The 26,519-nt window shown below is 43.6% G+C and overlaps 1 protein-coding gene across 4 annotated transcripts in view; it reads right to left on the bottom strand.

The window, feature by feature from the left end:
• LOC129814034 (solute carrier family 12 member 7-like) overlaps positions 1-22,317 on the bottom strand; it is a 40,381-nt gene extending 18,064 nt beyond the window's left edge. For 2 of the 4 annotated variants that reach the window (XM_055866782.1, XM_055866785.1), the window contains exons 1-3: positions 22,080-22,317; positions 1,010-1,104; positions 665-796 (exon numbers count right to left, since the gene is read on the bottom strand). In XM_055866782.1, coding sequence (XP_055722757.1) covers positions 665-796; positions 1,010-1,104; positions 22,080-22,197 — 345 coding nt within the window. In that variant the 5' untranslated portion in view covers positions 22,198-22,317. Of the gene's footprint in view, positions 1-664; positions 797-1,009; positions 1,105-5,796; positions 6,106-22,079 lie in introns of those variants that run through there. The other 2 variants (XM_055866783.1, XM_055866784.1) reach the window with 2 other exon arrangements.
• Positions 22,318-26,519: the final 4,202 nt, after the last annotated feature.

Below are 26,519 nucleotides of genomic sequence, written 5' to 3'. Positions count from 1 at the left end.
TTTCACGATCAGACAACCCCCCCCCCCCCCCCTCACACACACCCCACATCGACAGCCCCCCCCCCCCCCCCCCCACTCACACACAAATACACTGCATGAATACAGTACATACCATATGTCCCATAACACAACACAGCCCTCTCTCAATACGGCTGTTGGTTCTCCTATACGCCTTTTTACCAGGGTCAATGTGGCCCTTGTTCATAGACCGTTCACAACCTGGAGTGGCATCCTCACTATCCACTCTGTCTCCACAACCTCCCCCCCCTGAGCCAATCAGATCTCCAGCAGGGAGAGGTACTGGGGTAATTGTCAGGGGACAGAGGCATGGTTGGTTTCTGTGGCCTCGTGTTGGTGCTGTGACGCTGAATAGCAACAGTAGGAGTATTTCTTTGGTTGGTTGGTCAGAAGAATGCGGCTTTATATTCTCACACGCGCTCTGCTCTCAGAGGTGCTGTTGCATAGCTACCACACTAACCTAGTCAACTCATGTTGGTATGCACAATAATATAGATGTTATTGTGATCCAACAACAATGTCCTTGTCAAGTGGATTGACAGTTAATAGAATGTCTGTCTACCTCTGTACCTCTTTAGCGAGGTCTCCCACAAAGTACCCGCCAGGAGAACTTCTCAATAATACACAACGGTCATGTGGTCCGTACCTTGACTCTAATCTTTGTAACCCCCTCCTCATTTTCATACTCCTCATGCTCAGTGACCCCCTGGGTGAGGTTGGTGTAGTTAGCCAGCTTGTTGAGGAGGGAGGACACCATGGGGTTGCTCTCAATCTCTTCCTGTCAATAAGGATACAACGACATTGAATCGGGACGTCATGGCATTGAAGACATCCAAGTACAGAACAAACAAAAGCAACAAATGTTTGGATGATATGTACTCTACAATATAATCCATGTAAACACGTAGCTCTCACTTTACATTAAAGTGGCATGAAACCTATGTGGTAATGAATTACATTATGATATCAAAAGCCTTGACATGTGGATTACCTCAAAGAGAGCCATGTTCTTGCCATCGTAGTAGTTCTCTTGGTCGTGGTCAGTGTTGTTGATGAAAGGGCTGCTCTCTCTGGGAGTGACATCTCCTGGGAGACAACAGAAAAGGAGAAAGAAAACATCTCTACTTAACTTTTCTGTCCAATCACTATTGATTTCATGGTATCTTATTGATTTCATGGTACCTTATTGATTTCATGGTATCTTATTGATTTCATGGTATCTTATTGATTTCATTGTATCTTATTGATTTCATGGTACCTTATTGATTTCATGGTACCTTACTGATTTCATGGTATCTTATTGATTTCATGGTATCTTATTGATTTCATGGTACCAAAATATTGCACTTTTTTTTAAACTACATCTCTTATGAAACAACACAAACACCACTTTCCTCTGCAACCGATAAAGAAAACCTCTACAGTCCAGACAAAGTCATGTTGATTGTCATTTCCATAGTAATGTCCTATGGGGTTATGCTGTGAAGAGAGAAATCAATGCTACCGTGTGCAGCTAATGACACTGGTCAATGAGAATGACACTGGAGATCTCCTGTACAGTATAATGAATAAGGACAAACTACCCTGAACAAAACTTTCTCTTTTTGTGATACTGTATTACAATGTTATTTTCCCATGATTGCTCCCCACCTGGTGTAAAATAAGAGGTGAGATGCAGTGATAAGGAACATTTCAATGTTGTCATCTCATTATGAAGTGTAGTATTCAGGCCTATAACAGCAGACAGAGTTCCATAAAAGGAGTTTCGCCAATCTGCTATTAATCATCACAACATATCAACCATTTCCATTACAGAGACTTCCTTGTAAATGAGATGGGACGTTACTTCCCAAGTGGGTTTCAATGAAAAGTGCACAATTTCTCAAGCATTGGATTTCTTTGCAACACATATTTAGTTTGTCCTACAGTACACAATGGACACACCACGTAATTCCAACATGGAAATTGGGTAATATTTGATTGAGACGTTGATCAATGAGATTTCAATGTCACTTCCTGACCTGACCATAGTAAGCTGTTTTTTCTCTGTGTTGGTTGGGGCGTGATAGGGACTTTGGTGGGTCATCTAGGTGTTTTTGTATTTCTATGGTGACCTGATATGGTTCCCAATCACAGGCAGCTGTTTATCTGTCACCTTCCTGACCTGTTTTCCTTTGTTATGTATTTGTTTTAGTTGGTCAGGGCGTGAGTTGGGTGGGTTGGTCTAGGTTTGTTTTTCTATGTTGGGATTTTGTGTTTGGCCTGGTATGATTCTCAATCAGAGACAGGTGTGTATCGTTTGTCCCTGATTGAGAGTCATACTAAGGCAGCCAGGGTTTCACTGGTGTTTTGTGGGTGTTTGTTTCCTGTGTCAGTGTTTGGGCCACACAGGACTGTTTTCAGGTTAGTCACGTTTGTAGAGTTTCGTAATTTGTAGTGTTTGTTGTTTGTTCATTAAAACATGAATACCTACTACTCCGCATCTTGGTCCGATCCATGCTCCTCCTCGTCTGAGGAGGAGAACGACTACGACAACCTTAACATTATCGTTGTCTCTGATTGGCGTTCATATTTAGGTAGCCATTTCCTCATTTGTGTTTGTGGGATCTTGTCTATGTTTAGTTGCCTGTCAGCACTATTTGTATAGCTTCACGTTTCATTCGTTGATTTTGTTGTTTTTTTGTTCGGTGTTTATTTATTAAAAGGAATATGTACGCCTACCACACTGCACCTTGGTCTCATCCTTACGACGATCGTGACATTCAACCTTTATTCATCCACTCAAAAACAGCCAGAAGTTTGTTGAATTCTCAAATATGTTATCACTGTGCTTTCAACCATTTAAAAACACAAGTTCAAATGGAATACAATTTCAGATATTTATACAACAACTTAAATGCAGTGTTTCCCAAACCCCGAGGGGTGCACATCTTTGTTTTTGCCCTAACACTACACAGCTGATTCAAAGCTTGATGATTAGTTGATTATTTGAATCAGCTGTGTAGTGATAGGGCAAAAACCAAAACGTCCACTCCTTGGGGCCCCGCAGACTGAGCTTGGGAAACCCTGACTTAATGTTTGATCACTGTGCTTCTTCTAATAGCACAACTGTCACGCCTACTCCTGCGCTAGACGTCGCCAGTCTACTAACCACCAGTCCTGGCAACTATCATCACGCACACCTGCTCCCCATCGTTATGCACACCTGGATCTCATCACCTTGATTACTCTCCCTTTAGTTAACCCTCAGTAGCCTCAGTCATTAGGCCGTGTTGGTTTTGGTCAGTATGCGTCTCCTGTTTTGTTTATCTGCCGTCTCTCATCATTAAACTCACCTTCGGCACTTTCTTCCTGACTCCAAGCGTATACGTTACAACAACCAAATGACCTGGATTGCAGTTGAGATTATATAAAAATTACATAGCGCAAGTGATCAATGCTGTTCGAGATTCTGCACAGATTATTATAGCAATTGTGAAGATCTCCACAGACATGCACGGTTTCTATGATTGCATAAGAAGACATTTATAGTTACAGTAGGAAACCCTTCAAATTAGTGGATTCGGCTATTTCAGCCACATCCATTGCTGACACGTGTATAAAATCGAGCACACAGCCATGCAATCTTCACAGTGAAACATTGGCAGTAGAACCGCCTTACCAAAGAACTCCGTGACTTTCAACGTGGCACCATCATAGGATACCACCTTTCCAACAAGTCAGTTTGTAAAATTTTGGCCCCACTCAACTGTAAGTGCTGTTATTGTGATGTGGAAATATCTAGGAGCAACAAAGGCTCAGCCGCAAAGTGGTCAGCCACACAAGCTCATAAAACGGGACCGCAGAGTGCTGAAGAGCATAAAAATCATCTGTCCTCGGTAGCAACACTCACTAGGAGTCAGCGCAATAATTGATCGTCGGCAGCTTCATGAAATGGGTTTCCATGGCTGAGCAGCCGCACACAAGCCTAAGATCACCATGCGTAATGACAAGTGTCGGTTGGAGTGGTGTAAAGCTCGCCGCCATAGGACTCTGGAGCAGAGGAAACGCGTTCTCTGGAGTGATGAATCACACTTCACCATCTGGCAGGCCGACGGACGAATTTGGGTTTGGCGGATGCCAGGAGAACGCTACCTGCCCGAATGCATTATTCCAACTGTAAAGTTTTGTGGAGGAGGAATAATGGTCTGGGCTGTTTTTTATGATTCAGGCTAGGGCCCTTAGTTCCAGTAAAGGGAAATGTCAATACTGCAACATACAATGACATTCTAGACGATTATGTTCTTCCAACTTTGTGGTAACAGTTTGGGGAAGGCCCTTTCCAATGTTCCGTCATCGAGTGGAAAGCCTTCCCAGAAGAGTGGAGGTTGTTATAGCAGCAAAGGGGAAACCAATTCCATATTAATGCCCATGATGTTGTCCACATACTTTTGATTATACCATGTATAATGCTTGGATAATTTTATCTGAGCCAATGGCTTAATCCTATTCTTTCACTTTTAATTTGTTAACGTGACGACAAGTTAATAGGCTATTTACTGTATAGCAAAAGTGACGATATACATATAGTGGATATAATGTTGAAGATCTGACATTGTTTCAAAGGTTAAAATTCAACATATTTTACAAGGTTTGTCTATGCTAAAGATTGGTTACAATGATGACATAATCCTGTGGTTCGAATCCAATATATTTTTTTCCAGGTAGAGATTCCACATCACAATACGTTGACAATTTACGTTGAAACAATGTTGATTCAAACAGTTTGTTTCCAGTGGGTAGTCTCTTTCCACAGTCGCTGTTTCTAACGACAGGAGTTTGGCAAAGCAAAACTAGCACACTAAATACAATTGACAGACAGCCAGGACATTTTACAGTAGGCTGAGGAAAGCAAGCCAGTCTTCCGAAGAGAAGACGAGGGCAGTGGTAGAACCATCCATCACCATCTGCTCTGTTCATTCCACACACAGGGAAGGCATAGGTACCAGTTATATCAGGCTACATCGATAAATTAGACAAAGGAGAGCTGACACTGTGTCAATCTAGGGAGGTGGACAGGTTCAGGTTTATGCATTAATTCTGGGAGATAATCCTATTGATTTACAGTATGTTTGTTCTATTGACAGAGATGAACAGCGCTGAACAGTACAGTAGAAGTACTTGCCAAATTGTATGATAAGACATTTTGCCGTTGGCTTAAGTGAATAACTTCAAGGTAAGAATCTCAGACACTAGGAATATCTTAATTTAACTCCAATGTAGACAAAATCTTTCTCTCTCAAATATTAACCATTTGGCTGATTTAACAGACATTTTCACTATTTAAAGCTACCCAAATGTTGAAAAATCTGTCCACACAACCTCATCAGGTAGTGTGAAGTGAAGTGTTGCGGCCTCTATGATAATAAATGACAATGAGAGCTGTTTATAACTCGTTAAGCCTCCACAGAGGCAGATTCATAAGCTGCCTAGCCTAGCACACCTGAGCCTGAAGGTAAGACGCACAGACACAGAGAGATATCAAATCCCTATATTTAACCCTCGGTCCCCCTCAGCACTAATGTAAACACAGATATACGTACCACAGACTAACAACTACAGTACAATACACAAGGACACATCTAACAAACACATACATGATGATGGCTTAACCAAAGCTTCCACAACAAGACAAACAGCTGTGGTCATGAGCAAAATTCTTACTACAGACCAGATTATGAATATGCAAATATGATTAGCCTGATTATTTCATAGGGTTTATCACACAGATGAGCTCACCTGATCGTCGTGAACCCTCCCCAAGCTCCATACCAGGGGGGAGGTGCAGCTGGGGTCCACAACACTCTTCCAGTATGCTACTGTAAACCTCAGTAGTTACAGACTTCAGTCTGCTCTGCCTAGCCCCCCTTCAACTGAGTTGACTTGAATCTGTGTAACACAGTTCTCTATGAATGTCTGTCTGTTCTGCGCTAGGTAGCTTTCTGTAGCAGATTTGGTTGTGTCTTTGGTGCCCTGGGAATCAGCTGCTCCAGAGTTGTGGACATCCTTTCTCTGTCCTGTCTGGAGGCAGTGGAGCAGCATCAGCCCTTGCGCTCCTGACCCCTCATCCATTCACTGGAGGGAGGGAGGGGTAGAGGAGGGAGAGGGGTAGAGAGGGGAAGGGAGGGGGTGGGTGCAGCTTTAGCTACTTTAATTCTGTGCCCTGAAACACAGCTCAATGAGCTTACAGAGCATGACCCTACACACACACACACACACGCGCGCGCGCGCACACAATTGAGAGAATCCTTGTCGTGTTGTATCACAGCTTGGTACGGCAACTGCACCACTCGCAACCAGAGGTGTGGTGTGGCTCTCCAGAGGTGTGGTCTGCCCATGCATCACCGGGGGCACACTACCTGCCCTCCAGGACACCTCCAGCCCCCAATGTCACAGGAAGGCCAAAAAGATCATCAAGGACAACAACCTCCTGAGCTACGGCCTGGTCAACCCGCTATCATCCACAAGACGAGGTCAGGACAGGTGCATCAAAACTGGAACCGAGAGACAGAAAAACAGCTTCTATCTCAAGGTCATCAGACTGTTAAATTCTGTTAAATAGCCATCACTAGCACATTAGAGGCTGCTGCCCTATATACATAGACTTGGAATCACTGGCCACATTAATAATGGAACACTAGTCACTTTAATAATGTTTACATATTTTGCATTACTTATCTCATATGTATATACTGTATTCTATCCTATTCTACTGTATCTTAGTCTATGCCACTCTGACATTGCTCGCCCAATATTTAAATATTCTTAATTCCATTCCTTTACTTTAGATGTGTGTATTGTTGTGAAATTGTTAGACATTAATGTTAGGTATTACTGCACTGTTAGAGCTAGAGACAAGAATTTTGCTACATCCGCAATAACATCTGCTAAACACGTGATTGTGACATATACAATTTGATTTGACACATTTATTCCACTCAGCTATTAGCTTAGCATAAAAAGTGTGTACTCAGTATACAGGCCGCAAAAATCCTCAAACGTAATCCGAGTCTTCTGTACTTTTTACATTTAACAGCTCAAATGGAAATCATTATGGAGTAGCTAAGATAGAGGACGTGAAGAAATAATCCATCCATGTACACCCAATCCTCTGGGAAGTGAAAAGTGCAAGCCACACCAAAGTCAATAGACTGCTGAGTTGTTGTCTGGCATATAAATAACATGGACCTGAAGGGCCTCTGACAGTGACATTGAAAGGTCTGTCCTGGTGATGACTAGCACATCTGATGCCACATTTCTAAGGACACTGCACACTATTAGATGAGGTACTACTTATGTTTCAATGAAAAGCTCTATCCAACATGCCACGCTTTGAAAAGCCTTGCCAACAGAGGTCCCCGTTTCACAAGAGTTCTGATTCAAGCGTTCAGAATTAAAGCTTATTGACACTCTTTGCAGCTACAGTAACTTGATCAGACACACTTTTATTAGCAACAGAACTTGGACTAAAGGGCAATTCCACAGTAACGGAAATACGCTGAGTCTCAGATATTTCACTTTAAAATGTATGCCACAACAAAACCAGTGATTGTAAAGTTAAACCAACCATACAACTATATGCATGAGGACTACTTTTAACAATTTCCACACACACACAAGAAAAAAACATTTACTGAAAGAACAGTGCAGATGCTAAATTAGGAAACAGAATTACGGGTAAAGTTTAAAAAAAATTAACAGTGGGTGAAAAAGTCACAGAGAGAACGTGTGACGATGTGGACTGCAGCCCGTGTAATTCTCCTCTAGGCCTATATCCACCAGTAAGATTGTTAAATAAAGGTCATAAATACATATTGAAACCACTCATATTAGCCAACAATGTCCTTTCTAATTCCGTTTCATTCACGCATATTAATCAATGGACCTTACATTTGAATACATGTTATTCCCACCTGTGTGGTCTTGTTGTGACATTGACTGCCATTGCCTTGCATGCTGAAGAAGGGTTCATACCTGAAACGTTTGGGCGGCAATAAAAATATGTCAATTTAAGTTTATTTACTGGAGTGCTGTCCTATTTCGGTCACACCCTGATCTGTTTCACCTGTCTTTGTGCTTGTCTCCACCCCCCCCAGGTGTCGCCCATCTTCCCCAGTGTATTTATACCTGAGTTCTCTGTTGCCAGTTCGTCTCGTCAAGCATACCAGCATGTTTTTGCCGTGCTCTTGTTTTTCCTAGTCTCTCCGACCTTTTCTGCCTGTCCTGACACTTAGCCAGGCTGCCTGACCATTCGTCCTGCCCTGACCTTGAGCCTGCCGCCCTGTACCTTTCGGACTCTGAACTGGTTAATGAACTTCTAGAAGCCTGTCCTCGACCTGCCTATTGCCTGCCCCTTGTATTTTCATAAATATCAGAGACTCGAACCATCTGTCTCCTGTGTGTCACGTATGCTCTCTCGTCATGCTCCCGCCCTTAGCCGGATAGGCAGGATCCCGGCGCCTTTGCAGAGGTGACCGGTCCGCTCCTGATCCCCGGGATCATCATCTTGGTCGGCATCCTGCAGCTGAAGCTGCACGTTGGGGTACTGTCATGTGCTCCTTCTCCGGCCTCTAGGTCACCAGGCTGCTCGTTTATGACGCACACCTGTCACCATTGTTACGCGCATTTCCGCATAATGACACCCACCTGGACTCCATCACCTCCTTGATTACCTGCCCTGTATATGTCACTTCCTTTGGTTTCTTCCCCAGTCGTCATTGTTTCTGTTCCTGTTTCATGTCAAGGGCGCTGTTTGTGTTTCTTGTTTTGTTCATTTATTTATTAAAAGTATTCACTCCCTGAACTTGCTTCCCGACTCTCAGCGTACATCGTTACACTGTGTCTGCATCTGGGTCTCGCCCTGTGTCGTTATAATTGATGCTTTTTGGAATACACGTTAAGGCCTCATGACCAAAGTCTTTGACAAAGTCCAATTGATAAATGGAAAAAAGGGATGACTGTCTCTTGACACTGAGTGTGTTTTTCCTGAATGAAAGAACAATGTGGGAAACACTGTACTTTTAATAGAGAGCTTTCAAGCATCACACACAAACATCCTTTTCCTGAAAGGAGGACTATTTCCACATTAAAAGGGCTCCCAACAGTCCACTTGCGTCATAACCTTTTGACATCCTGTACGCCACTAAATATCTGGGATAGGAACCTGGAGGGGAAGGGGATTATAAGGGGATTGTGGGAAATGGAACACTAGGGCCTAGGAAACAAAACAGTAGGTAGGCAACAACTGTCGTCTCAATTTACTCTCATTCTCTCTGGTTCCTCTCTCAGAGTAACCTAGATAAATGAATAATAACTATGTTGTTATCTGCTCCGATCACATGACATACAGCTATTAGGTACAGCTGAGTAGACCATGTCTACAGTAAAGACAGATATTCTCTTATCTGACATATGACAACAATATCATGTAACACCATGCAGAACACCATAAGACTATATGATAACAACTACCAGTATGTTCAATTACTGTAAACAAGATATCCAACATAATGTAGGTTCACTGAGAACAAAATACTGTATATCTTCAACCCAGAACGACAGAGACAAAACAGAGTGAGAGCGCCATTGTTATGAATGGTGATGCAAATGACAGTAGCTACAAGTAACAGGTCAAAGTTGAATGCCATCACACATGCATACAGACGACATGGCAGAGGACTTGTGTTTGTAGAGCTCTGTATTGGGCTCTTATTGTGACAGGCAGTAACACAACAGTTGAATGCCCCAAGGGTATAGACAAATTATTGAGTGTTAAACTCAATTCACACACTACAGAGACGGGGGGCACGGAGCGTAGCACAGCATTGCAATGTCGTTTTTCATCACAAAAGGGGCGGCTCCTTGTTTTTTTACAGACAGAAATACTCCTGAGCATCCCCACTCCATTCGTTCTCGAGTGAGACTGAGCACCCTACTGTCACGCCCTGACCATAGAGAGCTGTTTATTCTCTATGTTGGTTGGGGCGTGATAGTGACTAGGGTGGGTTATCTAGGTGATTAATGGTTTATGTTGGCCTGGTATGCTTCCCAATCAGAGACAGCTGTTTATCGTTGTCTCTGATTGGGGATCATATTTAGGTAGCCATTTTCCTCATTGTGTTTGAGGGATCACCCAAGCCTCCCGGGTGGCTCAGTGGTCTAGGGCACTGCATCGCAGTGCTAGCTGCGCCACCAGAGTCTCTGGGTTCGCGCCCAGGCTGGGCTGGGTCTCAGTATGTAAAGAAAAAAAAATGTAATAAAATGTATGCACTCTACTGTAAGTCGCTCTGGATAAGAGCGTCTGCTAAATGACTAAAATGTAAATCTTGTCTACAGTTAGTTGCCTGTGTGCACACCAGTAGCGTGTGGTTTTGTTTGGTGAGTTTCTGTTTATTAAAAGATGTGGAACTCTACGCACGCTGCGCCTTGGTCCGATTACTATGATGAATGTGACAGAAGATCCCACCACCAAAGGACCAAGCAGCGTGGCCAGGAGGAGTGGACATGGGAAGAAATCCTGGATGGAGAAGGACCCTGGACAAGGGCCGGAGAGTATCGCCGTCCAAGGGAGCAGATGGCGGCAGCGAGAGCGGAACGGCGACGATACGAGGAGTTATATCAACAACGGAAGCCCGAGAGGCAGCTCCAAAAATTGTTTGGGGGGCACACGAGGAGATTGGCAGGGTCAGGGTTTAGACCTGAGCCAACTCCCCGTGCTTACCGTGGGGAGCGTGTGACCGGTCAGGCACCTTGTTATGCTGTGATGTGCACTGTGTCTCCAGTGCGCATTCACAGCCCGGTGCGTTCTGTGCCAGCTCCTCGCACTTGCCGTGTGAAAGGGAGCATCCAGCCAGGGCGGGTTGTGCCGGCTCAGCACTCCTGGTCTGCAGTACGTCCCCTAGGTCCAGGATATCCTGCGCCGGCTCTACGCACTGTATCGCCAGTGCGCCTTCACAGCCCAGTGCGTCATGTGCCAGCGCCTCGCACTTGCCGGGCTAAAGTGAGCATCCAGCCAGGACACGTTGTGACAGCTCTACGCTCCAGACCTCCAGTGCGCCTCCACGTCCCAGTATATCCTGCGCCGGCCATGTGTACTGTGTCTCCAGTGCGCCTCCACAGTCCAGTACATCCTGTGCCTCTTGCCCGCACTCGCCCTGAGGTGCGTGTCATCAGCCCGGTGCCACCTGTACCGGTCCCACGCATCAGGTCTCCAGTTCGCCTCCACAGTCCAGTACGTCCTGTGCCTCTTCCCGCACTCGCCCTGAGGTGCGTGTCATCAGCTCGGTACCACCAGTGCCGGCCCCACGCACCAAGCTTCTGGTGACAGTTCCCAGTCCAGAGCTTCTGGCGACGGTTCCCGGTCCGGCGTCTCCAGCGACGGTCCGGCGTCTCCAGCGACGGTCCGCGGTCCGGCGTCTCCAGCGACGGTCCGCGGTCCGGCGTCTCCAGCGACGGTCGGTCGGCAGTCGGGAGCCTCCAGCGACGGTCGGCGGTCCGGAGCTTCCAGCTACGGTCGGCGGTCTGGAGCCTTCAGCAGGGGTTCTCAGTCCAGAGCCTCCTGTGACGATCTACGGTCCGGTTCCTCCTGCCACGATCCATGGCCTGGAGCTTCCGTCGACGATCCCCGCATCAGAGCCGCCATGGAGGATGAAGTATCTGCGAGCGGAGTGGGTACTTCGCCCCGCACCGGAGCCGCACCCGACGTCCTGTGTCATTCATCGTAGATGCCCACCTGGATCCTCCCCTATTGAGTCAGGTTTTGCGGTCGGAGTCCGCACCTTTGGGGGGGGGGGGGGGGGGTACTGTCACGCCCTGACCATAGAGAGCTGTTTATTCTCCATGTTGGTTGGGGCATGATAGTGACTAGGGTGGGTCATCTAGGTGATTAATGGTTTATGTTGGCCTGGTATGCTTCCCAATCAGAGACAACTGTTTATCGTTGTCTCTGATTGGGGATCATATTTAGGTAGCCATTTTCCCTATTGTGTTTGTGGGATCTTGTCTACAGTTAGTTGCCTGTGTGCACACCAGTAGCTTCACGTTTCGTTTGTTGTTTTGTTTGGTGAGTTTCTGTTTATTAAAAGATGTGGAACCCTACGCACGCTTCGCCTTGGTCCGATAACTATGACGAACGTTACACCTACCACTCAAACTTCTGTTATGTGCTTTTTTCTTATTTACACTTTGGGTAATGGGTAATTTACTGGGGTTATTTTGCATGTTTTTTTAATATTTACTTATTTTTCCATTCACATGTTAAGGTGGTAGGTAATTTACTGCTGTTTACTTTGTGTTTTTTCTCTTATTCCCCCTTTCATCACACTTTTCACCTGTGTTTTACATTGTGTTTTATATTGGACCATTTTCCTTCTGATATTTCCGCTTACGATCGTAAAATAAATATCTAAAAGGTCTGCAAATGTCTTTGTCTGGTTATTTGTACTTGTTGCAGAACATATTACTGTTCTGAATCAGTCACTCAGTAAACTTGTTCTGCTTTGTACATGACCTATGTACAGTTGAAGTCAGAAGTTTACATACACTTAGGTTGGAGTTATTAAAACTCGTTTTTCAACCACTCCACAAATTTCTTTTTAACAAACTATAGTTTTGGCAAGTCGGTTAGAACATCTACTTTGTGCATCACACAAGTAATTTTCCAACAATTGTTTCAGACAGATTATTTCACTTATAATTCACTGTATCACAATTCCAGTGGGTCAGAAGTTTACATACACTAAGTTGACTTTGCCTTTAACTTCTCTAGGATAGGGGGCAGCATTTTCACGTTTGGATGAAAAGTGTGCCCAGAGTAAACTGCCTCCTACTTAGTCCCAGATGCTAATATATGCATATTATTATTGGTATTGGATATAAACACTCTGACGTTTCTAAAACTGTTTGAATCATGTCTGTAACTATAACAGAACTTATTTGGCAGGCAAAATCCCGAGGACAAGCCATTCAGATGAAATTTTTTTTGAGGTCACTCTCTTTTCAATGAGTTTTCATTGGGAATCCAGATTTCTAAGGGACCTTCCTGCAGTTCCTATCGCTTCCACTGGATGTCAACAGTCTTTAGAAATTGGTTGAGGTTTTTCCTTTGAGAAATGAAAAAGTAGCCATGTTCAGAATGAGGCTCCAGTGAAGTGTACTGTTTGTTATAGGCACGTGACCAGAAAGCATGCTACACATTGTTTTCCTCCGGTATTGAACACAGATCATCCCGTCTTCAATTTCATCTATTATTTACGATAGACAGGGAATTTTTACTGGGATTAAATGTCAGGAATTGTGAAAAACGGAGTTTACATGTATTTGGCTAAGGTGTATGTAAACTTCCGACTTCAACTGTAGATTAGGTTCATGTCTTGGGGGTCTGTCCTTAATTTCTACAGCTGGACAGCCATTCTCACCCATGTACCATAGCAGGAAGGTCTCCATTAAAAGGTCACTTCACATGACTATGTACAACCTTGTATTATGTTAATTAGGTAAATGGCTCCAGGGTCTAGCCTTATTGTCTACAGCTGAACAGCCATTAATTGAAAGGCCACTACACATAACACAAGGTTAGGTCAATTTCATAAGGGTCTAGCTTCCCAAAATATATTACAAACTAAAACACAAGGTTAAAGTAACTGTCATTATGGTAGACTATGTGATTTGTAAAGTGTGAATAAGTTAAAGAGCCAAATCCAACTGCAAAACAAAGTGTGGAGCTCACAACATGACATATAAAACAGTAATCAACCAGAGGAAGAGAACATATGTGCACATGTTTTGCAAACCACACTCCAACATTTACTGTAGGGTGCCACCCGTGATCGCAGCATCCTGGAACGACACTTGACCAGCTGGTGTGAGGAAGTAGTTCTCTAGGTTGTTGTGCACGTCTATAGCAACACTGGTTGCCCTGTCTGCCGACATGTTTCTTGAGTCCAGGTAGCTGGTGTCCCCTTCTACCACCTGTCTCCACTCTCCTGGACGCAGGTCCCTAGTCGTTGTGGAGTGGTCAATAAACGTGGGATGGATGTACCGTGTTGTCAGTGTCTGTAGTGTCTGTGGTGCAAAGGTAGTTGTGGAGGGCCATGCAGGCCTTCACAATGGTCTCAGCTTTCTCTGAGGCAACCTCAAGAGCTCGTCCCAGGACCCTCCATATTCCAGCAAGGATCCCAAAATATTTATCTGGTTGTTGAGTGGCGGTAGTTGTCAATCTTCTTGGCGTCATCAAGGCTTGAAGAACCTTTGAATAAAAGAAGCGTACTCCATTAGTATTGAACAGGAACATGAAAGCTATCAAATGTGTACTGTAACAACTGTGTAGCCTATGCTTTGGACATACTGTAGGCCTCCATCCTCTTACTCTTTTCACATCATATGTATAGTCACATGTATTTAGCGTATCTTACCTGAATATGGTCGCATCAGGTTTGCCCTCAGAGGGAATGCCTCATCTCCCACAAAGACATGGGCTCTGTGTTTGGGTCCCCAGCAAGCACTCTGGTCTTGGTAGCGGCAGCTGGAATGCAATGAGTTGGGAGCCGAACTTTCTTTGTGAGAAGATTCCCACATCTCCCTTCTGACCATGTCGATCATGGTGAAGCGGTACCTTGCTTTGCAGACTGCCATCAGGACTATTGAGGAAAAGCCCTTGTAGCTGTAGTACTCGCTGCCCGAGTTCGCTGGAGCTCGCATCCGAAAATATGTTTTCCGTTGACAGCTCCTGCACAAAACGGATAATTCCAACGATCCCCAAACTCCAAACGATTTCTGCCCATTTTGCCACGGAAGGATAAGCAACAAAATCCTCCTTCAGGACATGCCAGATAGCCTGGCACACTTCTGTGACAATGGTACAACCTGTACAGATTCCTAGCTTATAACTTGCAGCAAGACACAGACAGCCATTCTGCAGCACTTACGGGCAAGCTGTAAATTTCTCTTGTGTGAGATAAGGGGCAAGCGACATCCAAAAGTATTGAAAAGGTCTTTCCTCGTCAATGTTTCACATAGGTTGGACAAGAGACATGTATTCTCCATCGTCCTCTCTTAGTAAGAGCAGTTCAACTCGCTGTTCAAGCTCTAGCAATTGCAATTCTTAGAGAGACATGATTGCATCTGCTTCTGTGGCTAACAAGTAGCGTCGTAATGCATAGAACACCAGCACTAGCCAGACATGTAGCTAGCTAAATAGTATTCGTCAACAAAAAGGCATATAACACTGGATCCGGAAGTTTAAATGTTGTTGCTAGCTACAGTTAGAGTGCCTCGGACCCTCTTGCTTGGTAAGCTACTCTGTCTCTCCCTAGTGGATATACATTACACAAGGACCCTCTTGCTTCATAAGCTACTCTGGCTAACCCCTAGTGGGCATACACCACACAAGGACCCTCTTGCTTGGTAAACTACTCTGGCTCCCCAACCCCCTAGTAGATATGTACTACACAAGACAGACTTCCTCTCTGGGTGGAACGCAACGACGATGTGGACAGAAGTGAGCGCTGCCCCCAAAAACCTGGCTCCGCCCTTACACATGCATGCACGTCTATCGACAGAGTGGAGCTTGTAGCCACCTTTAAGGAGCTTCAGAATGACTGTGTGTTGGCCCGCAGTGTCCTGTGAACAGGATTTCAACAGTTATTTCTGTCTCTATGTACAGTCGTGGCCAAAAGTTTTGAGAATGACACAAATATTAATTTCCAAAGTTTGCTGCCTCAGTCTCTTTAGATATTTTTGACAGATGTTACTATGGAATACTGAAGTATAATTACAAGCATTTCATAAGTGTCAAAGGCTTTTATTGACAATTACATGAAGTTGATGCAAAGAGTCAATATTTGCAGTGTTGACCCTTCTTTTTCAAGACCTCTGCAATCCGCCCTGGCATGCTGTCAATTAACTTCTGGGCCACGCAGTGCGCGCTAACCATGGGGGCCAGGTGCACGGTGTTTCCTCTGACACATTAGTGCGGCTGGCTTCCGGGTTGGAGGCGCGCTGTGTTAAGAAGCAGTGCGGCTTGGTTGGGTTGTGCTTCGGAGGACGCTTGGCTTTCGACCTTCGTCTCTCCCGAGCCCGTACGGGAGTTGTAGCGATGAGACAAGATAGTAATTACTAGCGATTGGATACCACGAAAATTGGGGAGAAAAGGGGGCAACATTTTTAATAAAAAAAAAAAAAAAAAAAAAAAAAAAAAAAAAAAAAAAAAAAAAAAATTCTGGGCCACATCCTGACTGATGGCAGCCCATTCTTGCATAATCAATGCTTGGAGTTTGTCAGAATTTGTGGGTTTTTGCTTGTCCACCTGCCTCTTGAGGATTGACCACAAGTTCTCAATGGGATTAAGGTCTTTTGCCTTATGGCAAGGTGCTCCATCATGCTGGAAAAGGCAATGTTCGTCACCAAACTGTGAGAAGTTGCTCTCGGAGGATGTGTTGGTACCAATCTTTATTCATGGCTGTGTTCTTAAGGCAAAATTGTGAGTGAGCCCACTCCCTTGGCTGAGAAGCAACACCACACATGAATAGTCTCAGGATGCTTTACTGTTGGCATGACACAGGACTGATGGTAGCACTCACCTTGTCTTCTCCGGACAAGCTTTTTCCGGATGCCCCAAACAATCGGAGAAAGGTGATTCATCAGAGAAAATGACTTTACCCCAGTCCTCAGCAGTCCAATCCCTGTACCTTTTGTAGAATATCAGTTTGTCCCTGATGTTTTTCCTGGAGAGAAGGTCCAGCTTCTTTGCTGCCCTTCTTGACCCCAGGCCATCCTCCAAAAGTCTTCGCCTCACTGTGCGTGCAGATGCACTCACACCTGCCTGCTGCCATTCCTGAGCCAATTCTGTATTTGGCGATGCCCCGATCCCGGAGCTGAATCAACTTTAGGAGACGGTCCTGGCGCTTGCTGGACTTTTTTTGGCGCCATGAAGCCTTCTTCACAACAATTGAACCGCTCTCCTTGAAGTTCTTGATGATCCGATAAATGGTTGATTTAGGTGCAATCTTACTGGCAGCAATATCCTTGCCTGTGAAGCCCTTTTTGGGCAAAGCAATGATGACGGCATGTGTTTCCTTGCAGGTAACCATGGTTGACAGAGGAAGAACAATGATTCCAAGCACCACCCTCCTTTTGAAGCTTCCAGTCTGTTATTCGAACTCAACCTGTGTTAACGAGAGAATCATTGACATGATGTCAGCTGGTCCTTTTGTGGCAGGGCTGAAATGCAGTGGAAATGTTTTGGGGGGATTCAGTTCATTTGCATGTGTAACGGATGTGAAATGGCTAGCTAGTTAGCGGGTACGCGCTAGTAGCATTTCAATCAGTTACGTCACTTGCTCTGAGACTTTAAGTAGGGTTGCCCCTTGCTTTGCAAGGGCCGCGGCCTTTGTGGAGCGATGGGTAACGACCGTGCTTCGTGGGCGACCGTTGTTGATGTGTGCAGAGGGTCCCTGGTTCGCGCCTGTGTCGGGGCGAGGGGACGGTTTAAAGTTATACTGTTACCATGATGCTGTTGACCCGGATCACTGGTTGCTGCGGAAAAGGAGGAGGTTGAAAGGGGGGTGAGTGTAACGGATGTGAAATGGCTAGCTAGTTAGCGGGTACGCGCTAGTAGCATTTCAATCAGTTACGTCACTTGCTCTGAGACTTTAAGTAGGGTTGCCCCTTGCTTTGCAAGGGCCGCGGCTTTTGTGGAGCGATGGGTAACGACGCTTCGTGGTTGACTGTTGTTGATGTGTGCAGAGGGTCCCTGGTTCGCGCACGTGTCGGGGCGAGGGGACGACGTAAAGTTATACTGTTACACATGGCAAAGAGGGAAATTGCAATTAATTGCAATTCATCTGATCACTCTTCATAATATTCTGGAGTATATGCAAATTGCCATCATACAACCTAAGGCAGCAGACTTTGTGAAAATTAATATTTGTGTCATTCTCAAAACTTTTGGCCACGACTGTAGGATGAGAACCTACAGTAACTCAGTGCAGAGACAACATTTGTCACAGAATTGATTGGAAGATCACATTTTAAACAAACAGTGTGGTTAGCCTGACTGTAACCACAGAGCCCCTCTGTCTTCTCTCTCTCTCTATAGGAACACAGACACAGAAAAAAAGATATGCCCAACAGATGGTAATTTCATCCTCATCTCAAGTCCGAAATTGTCTGAAGTTTATTTGGCATGTCAATGGAGGTAGTTTTCAGAACAGGAAGCAAAGTTAAGTCAAAAATAATTAGCATGTAGCCTACCATGGTTCTGTAGCTCAATTGGCATCCTAAATTTCCAAAAAGGAAGTAGGCCAGACTCTTCCTCAATGATAAACACAATTATGAATGACAGGGATAACTGTCCTGTCTTGTCCAGACAAGCCACTCACACTGCCTCAGACTCAGGCTCACTGAATTAACATAGACTCAAATATGTTCGGCAATCCACATACTGGATTAGAAAGACAGGCTCGATTGCAACCTGCAGGGTAAACTAAGCATGATTGCAACTAGAAACACACAAGGACAAACCAGCAGATCAGTTGATCTCTCATTGTTGTTACCGTGTCAAGTGTTTATGATACCAGACAGCTGGTCTAGATTCTCTACTCCCGCTCCCATTGAAATATCAACCCATTAGGAGCATCGGAAACCGTAAGGCTGATGAATGTAAAAATACTTAAGTAAGTATAAAAATATAGAAGCAGTAGGTCTATATATTTTTTAAAGTTTTACTTTAAATGGCAAAATAATATAATATATGCCATTCAAAATAACTTTATAGACTACGTTTTAATTTGATAAAAAATATTGATTACTTAACTCAATCATGATTTAGTTGATATAGTTACACATTTCAAGTATGAACTGACCCTCGATCTTGATAAGAAATGACCATATCAGACTATTTTATTTTAAAGACAGTTATATTTAATGGATGACATAACTTGGAAACAAATAAAATAATAAGAGTAGAACAGTTTTCTATTCATACAATGTATTTGGTAAATTGCTTCAGTTGATTTGCTGTGGTACATGAGGAAATACTTAATTTCAGTTGAATGGGATGATTGTCAAATATATAAATCACCCTTAGAATGCTCATAAAGTAGGACTAAATTGTTCTGATGATAATACTAACCAGAGGGCGAAATAGTGAGAGAAAAAATTTGGGCTGCAATCAAGACTAAGACATTCTCGACTTCCGCGTTAGGAATGGTAAATTCCTGGCTAATGTTGGTTGAATTGAGATCAGCTTTGCGGGTGATTTTAGAGTGTATTGATGGTTTAAGTAGAGATCAGGTGGCGATAATCTGGTGGCATTCAATGGTTGCAATTGGCCCACAGGTTTTATGACTTTGGTGAAGTAAAGTTTTATGACAAAACAAAAAAGCATTTATGGACAGTATACAGTATTTAGTGCATTTCAGGGAGAGACCCATAATGTCAGTTAAAGAAAAACAATTCTGTGAAGCCTTACCCTGAGGCAGCCCATTTGGAAAAAAGTTGTTTATACTGGATGTTTTTTGTGGAGACAGCACTGTGTACAGGTACTGCTGGCGTGAGAACATAGAGGAGAGCACATGATGTAACACAGATAGAGCTGGTAATCTGGGACTGAGTTGAGCATTCCTAATGCTGACTACAGCCCAAAAGTGACCACAGCGCATAGCCTTCCCTTACATGTATCCTGTGTGACTCATACTGTACTGCCTTTACAAACAGCAGCCAGAAAGGTTAAGAGCTCCACTCTCAGTGACACTGGGAATGTTAATCTGCTGCTAGATTTAAATGAAGGCACCATTTCTTAGTTTTAAAGAAAGGTTTGTGTTTGACTTTACTCAATTGGGCACTACAATTGCCAAAAACAAAGTACTGTAAATCCCATAGAATTTTACTCCAAAAATGATCATACACAAGCACTAGTTCTACCTTCCTCAGTGACCTTTTGTACTGCTCCTGACCTCTCTGACCCCTCCTTACCACTTTGTGAGGACAATATTGTATTCCAATATCTCATATCCCCACTCAGGCAGCAGTGGTGGCACCTGGAAGCTAAACTCACTTAACTGAACTGGCCAGAGGGAAAGTAACAAATCACTGCTTGCTCAATCATAAAGTAGGATGGCCCTCTTTGACGTTGCGTAAAATGAAACACTGCCTTTAATTAATTTATATAGCCCATAGAAGTGCGAGTTACCATACCCGATCACAGGGATGGCTAACTCTGAAAATTCCATCTGTTGCTACAGACTTTTAGTTTCTTCCCACCCAATGTACGGAACAATCTTCAGAGTTCCCTACAACTGGATGTTCTGGTGCCTTTCGGGAAGTTCAGTGTTGATTGAGGACCTCTTTGTTGATGAATGTGATTGTTTTTCTTGAGGGTGTTTTGTATTTTTCATTATAATTTATATATTTACATAATTTTATAACGTAATGTAAAATACTATATTAAATACTACAACGTTATCCGCAAAAAAAACACTGTAGTAAATACTACAGTATTGTCTGCAAAAACACTACAGTTTCCACAAAAACACTACAGCTTTTTAACTATGGTAATACCACAGTATTTACTTTGAATATACCCCACCCATTCCCATCCCCCATACCCTAATTTGTGCCACCCATGAGTGGGAAACCTACATGCCAAGTATAGACCATATATTGTGTTCCTTACAGTTTTTTAAAATTATTTTTGTGCTCTTTTACTATTGTCCAGTAGGTTTCCTCAAGGAGAAAGTCCCCACTTCTATGTCAAAGATGATAAAATAAAACACTATAGTAAATACTACAGTTATGTCCACAAAAACATAAAAAACTATAGTATATACTATAGTAATTATTTATAGTAATACTAGAGTATTTATACTATAGTAGTCATGTACGCAAAACACTACAGTAAATACTACAGTATACTAGACATGTACGCAAAACACTACAGTAAATACTACAGTCATGTCCCAAACACGACAGTAAATACTAAACACTACAGTAAATACTACAGTCATGTCCCAAACACGACAGTAAATACTAAACACTACAGTAAATACTACAGTCATGTCCCAAACACGACAGTAAATACTAAACACTACAGTAAATACTACAGTTTTTTTAATGGAGGAAGAGTTTTTTAGGAAAAACACAGGCAGACACCCACGCAAGCACAAACACATCCACACACTCCAAAAAACAAACATCTGGGGTATATAATCCCCCCCCGTGAATAGATATCCCTTCCATACAAAGTCAGTGAGGGCTGACAGCAGACAATCAAAAAGGCCTCTTTCCTCAATAAATATATTTTTAAAAGCTACACAAGTGAAAAAAACACCTCGGAATCTGAGATTACTACGCTTTTACAAGAATGCCATGTGCAAATACTAAAATAGTATAGTTATAGTAGTAAAGAGCAGTCAGCCTGTGACATTTCAAAAACTAACCCTAACCCACTCTCCCTTCCAACAGGAAGAGAACAGTGGAGCTCTACTGGTTTACAGCAAGTTAATACTTGACAGACAAGTGGCATTTTGGCAGTGACTTCAACTGTGGAATGCAAGGCTGAGAAACCTTGGAAGATAACAGACTACTATCCATATTGATTTTACATTAAGAGGAAGAAAGATGTGTGAATGAATTGAGTGAGTGAAAGAGTGAGAGGTGGAAAGAGAAAGAGAGAGCGAAAAGCAAGGAAGATCTCAGAAAGCCCTCACTTGTTTCTGTTACATCTCAGGAATTGATTTGTCAAAAGGACAAAAAGTTCAAAAGTTCACTCGTCATAAAAAGTATGTTCGTCTCCTTAGGCAAGAGAAAGATAAACAAACAAACAAAACCATATATCATATCAGAATTCTGTAAGTCAAGGGCCAGTTAGCTTTGGGACACAACATTGTGAGTCTGTGTATTGGTTGGACTCCCTGAGGAATATTGTGTTCCAAAGCTAAGTTAAAGTCAACATGTTCAGCTGTTCTACAGATTCTACTCTGCTTGTCTGAGCCTGTCCTGAAAACGTCAACATAGTGTGCCCTCACCTGAGTAGGGCCGTCGTGGAGAAATATCTTCTTCATCTTCCTCACTAAACACACCTTCGAGAGTTGACTTCCCGGCCCCGCCATCCTCTACAGGAACCACAGTGAAGTTGGTGGGCATTTTATCCCCTCACCGCATTGGCTCTATTCTGAGAAAGTAAACTACTCTAGTCCCTCTCACCTTTTCAAGGCACAGTTCGAAGTGCTCTCTACTTCTGTCTCTCTCACCTCTATTGCTTAGATTCTGTCCCCATGTGACCAGGCTCTCTCCAAATACGTAGTGTTCTACAACTCCTCCCCCAGAGAAAGTCCTCCTTCTTTACTACACTCAACCTCATCCCCAAACTAGGCTATAGCACCTACAATAGACAAGACTCCTAATGTCACAGGGGGCACCTCTTCCTGAACAACTCTCCCTTTACTGAAAAGAGCCCTTTATTTGTAACTTACTTTGTAGAACTATGGTACAGTGACAAAGGATTTTGTCTTCCTTCCTATATTTTACCCCCATTTGTAGGCCAGTCGACTACTACATATTGGCACTGGTAAAGAAAGTGGTGTTTCCTTTCCCACAGAGAAAAGCCTGCTGGGTCATTCAGAGGTGTTGAATGCTAAACTGACCCTGCCAGTCGAGAGAGAGGGAGAGTGGCCCCCTGGGGTAAATGGCAATCAACACAAAAGGCCCTATGGGCAAGGCATGGGAATCACATAGCCTGAGTGTGCCCCAGAGAAAACATGTGGAACAATTGAAAAAGATAAGTATTTAAAAGACAAAAGGCTATTAATGACAAGGAAGATTCTGGAAAAACCATACGAATAACGTTAAACACAACAAAATAGTAATAATCTCAAATCTACTAATGGGCGATTTAACTGACATTTTAAAATACATCTTCCAGTAATCATTGCTGAGCCATTTTTTTGTTGAGACAATTTTTACATTCAGCATTACTCCATCAAGGGAAATATAGTATTCTCTCTATGAAAGATATCTATATATATTTCAGGGTGTTGTGCATCCCTGGAAATAATCAGAATTCATTTCAACATTAGTTCTGAAAACATAGCTTGTCCCAAAAAAGTGTCCTCTTGGCACACATTACCCCAGGGCTAAGTTGAGCCACAGGACTGGGTAAGTTAAGCACCTACAATTTTTTTTTTTACCAGGTAAGTTGACTGCAAACACATTCTCATTTACAGCAACAACCTGGGGAATAATTACAGGGAAGAGGAGGGGGATGAATGAGATAAATGTAAGCTGGGGATGATCAGGTGATCATGATAGCTTGGGAATTTAGCCAGGACACCAGGGTTAACAACCCTACTCTTACAATAAGTGGATCTTTAGTGACCACGGAGAGTCAGGACACCCATTTAACATCCCATCCAAAAGAAGGAACCCTACACAGGGTAGTGTCCCCAATCACTGCCCTGGGGTATTGGGATACCTTTTTTTTTACCTGAGAAAAGAGTGCCTCCTACTGGCCCTCCAAGACCACTTCCAGCAGCATCTGGTCTCCCATCTAGGGACCAACCCTGCTTAGCTTCAGAAGCAAGCCACTAGTGGGATGCAGGGTTATATGCTGCTGAATGAAATGGTACCACTATCTTTTTAAAACCATGTCTGTCTTTATTTCCCAAACACAATCACAAACACCTCCCTCTGCAACTAGATCCTGGACTTCCTGACAGGCCGCCCCCAGGTGGTGAGGGTAGGTAGCAACACATCTCCCACACTGATCCTCAACACTGGAGCTCCCCAGGGGTGCGTGCTCAGTCCTCTCCTGTACTCCCTGTTCACCCACGACTGCATGGCCAGGCACGACTCCAACACCATCATTAAGTTTGCTGATGACACAACAATGGTAGGCCTGATCACCGACAACGACGAGACAGCCTATAGGGAGGTCAGAGACCTGGCCGGGTGGTGCCAGAATAACAACCTATCCCTCAACGTAACCAAGACTAAGGAGATGATTGTGGACTACAGGAAAAGGAGCACCGAGCACGTCCCCATTCTCATTGACGGGGCTGTAGTGGAGCAGGTTGAGAGCTTCAAATTCCTTGGTGTCCACATCACCAACAAACTAGAATGGTCCAAACACACCAAGATAGTCGTGAAGAGGGCACGACAAAGCCTATTCCCCCTCAGGAAACTAAAAAGATTTGGCATGGGTCCTGAGATCCTCAAAAGGTTCTACAGCTGCAACATCGAGAGCATCCTGACCGGTTGCATCACTGCCTGGTACGGCAATTGCTCGGCCTCCGACCGCAAGGCACTTCAGAGGGTAGTGCGTACGGCCAGTACATCACTGGGGCAAAGCTGCCTGCCATCCAGGACCTCTAACCCAGGCGGTGTCAGAGGAAGGCCCTAAGAATTGTCAAAGACCCCAGCCACAGACTGTTCTCTCTACTACCGCATGGCAAGCGGTACCGGAGTGCCAATTCTAGGACAAAAAGGCTTCTCAACAGTTTTGACCCCCAAGCCATAAGACTGCTGAACAGGTAACCAAATGGTTACTCGGACTATTTGCATTGTGTTCCCCCCCCCAACCCCTCTTTTACGCTGCTACTACTCTCTGTTTATCTTATATGCATAGTCACTTTAACTATACATTAATGTGCATACTACCTAAATGGTCCGACCAACCAGTGCTCCCGCACATTGGCTAACCGGGCTATCTGCATTGTGTCCCACCACCCGCCAACCCCTCGTTTCACGCTTCTGCTACTCTCTGTTCATCATATATGCATAGTCACTTTAACAATACCTACATGTATATACTACCTCAATAAGCCTGACTAATAGGTGTCTGTATACAGCCTTGCTACTCTTTTTTCAAATGTCTTTTTACTGTTGTTTTATTTATTTACTTATCTACACACACACACACCTTTTCCCCCCGCACCATTGGTTAGAGCCTGTAAGTAAGCATTTCACTGTAAGGTACACCTGTTGTATTCGGCGCACGTGACAAATAAACTTTGATTTGATTTTTGTCGTTTAATCATTTTAAGCATCTTTTAACTCAGTCTTAACACCTTAGAAACACTTTGTACTTTTTTAAAGACGGGCCAGGCCCTGTTGTTTCCTCATACCTCAGCGACAATGCCTTGCATTATGCCTGTTAAGAAAACACTTTAATAGCGGAGGTGCATAAAGATGGTGTCCCCCATGCACTTACCACAAATTCCTCGTTTTTCTAACTTCACCGTATTGTACATTGCTCTCCGCTACTTTTTTTTGGTATGGTCATTAGCAGAGTATACATTATCCCAATTTTAGCTTCAAGACTGAACAAAAAAAAGTAGATTGTGCTGATTTATTGGCACATTAAACCATATTGCGTGATGTAGTTTAAAACTCAGTGGATAGTGCTAATGATAGTATGAATAGTATGAATGATAGTATGAATTCTGCCAACTTTATGCACATTCGCCATTTGCTCAACTTGCCATTGGCTCAACTTACCCTAAATCTGTAAATCACACTGTGTTCTGGGTATGTGCTAGAAGCCATAAACTTTGTCATGGGAAGATAAGATAAGAGGTTAAATGCCTTGTAAGACTGTGAGGGTCATTAAATGCTCCTTTGGCAGTTCATATAGGTAGTTTATTGTCAAAGCTCATACAGTATTGACAAAAACAACTGTGCTTCAGTTGAAAAGCAAATGTCAACAAGACAGATAAACTATTTGGAAAATGCTGTGGTATAGTCCAATTTGTCATGTTGTCAATCATCTGTAGTCTTACCAGCTGGATAATTTTATAGTTTGGATAGAACAAAGTAGCATTGGAATACATAAAAACCTTTGGTTAAATTTGACTGGCTTGTCAATGGGCAATGTTTTGACATAGAAACATTTCCTTCACAATTTAGTTCGGGACTAGGCCTACAGTCAGAAAGGAACAGGCAAAGCATTTGGAAATCTTTGCTAAGAGCACATTATACCAAATGTTCCAAGACAGCGGAGAACCCATCCTTGCGGACATAACAAGGGCTATAAAGGAAATATGAACTTCAACCTGGGTGCAAGCTTAAGCTTGTCTCCCGGGCCTAAGTTCGAGAGACAAGCTTGCACACAGGTAGAGTTTCATATTTCCGTTATAGCCATTGTTAAGCGTAATGAATATAATGACTGAATCAAATGCCAAAGTAGAACCTGTAGACAGTGGAGCATAAACAGACGAGGTCAATTGCACATGAGAGCAAAACCCTAAGATGTTTAGCATTCAAACCTGGCCAATTATAACCTGCTGTTGCCACCTGCTGGTCATAGGGTCATACTGTAACCTACCACACACCCTCTAGTAATGTGCTTTCTGTGTCTCTAGATGGCAATCACACCCTTCATTATTCAGTCTGGAATGATGGCACATGGTCCAATGTGAATGAGCATAGTCCAGGTGGTGAGTAAATTATGCTATAAAATGGTAGGCTAT

This window comes from Salvelinus fontinalis, chromosome 17, assembly GCF_029448725.1.
Source record: "Salvelinus fontinalis isolate EN_2023a chromosome 17, ASM2944872v1, whole genome shotgun sequence".
NCBI classification, from domain to species: domain Eukaryota; kingdom Metazoa; phylum Chordata; class Actinopteri; order Salmoniformes; family Salmonidae; genus Salvelinus; species Salvelinus fontinalis.
Note: the sequence above shows the minus strand (reverse complement) of the source record. Positions and strands in the feature narration are given on the sequence as shown.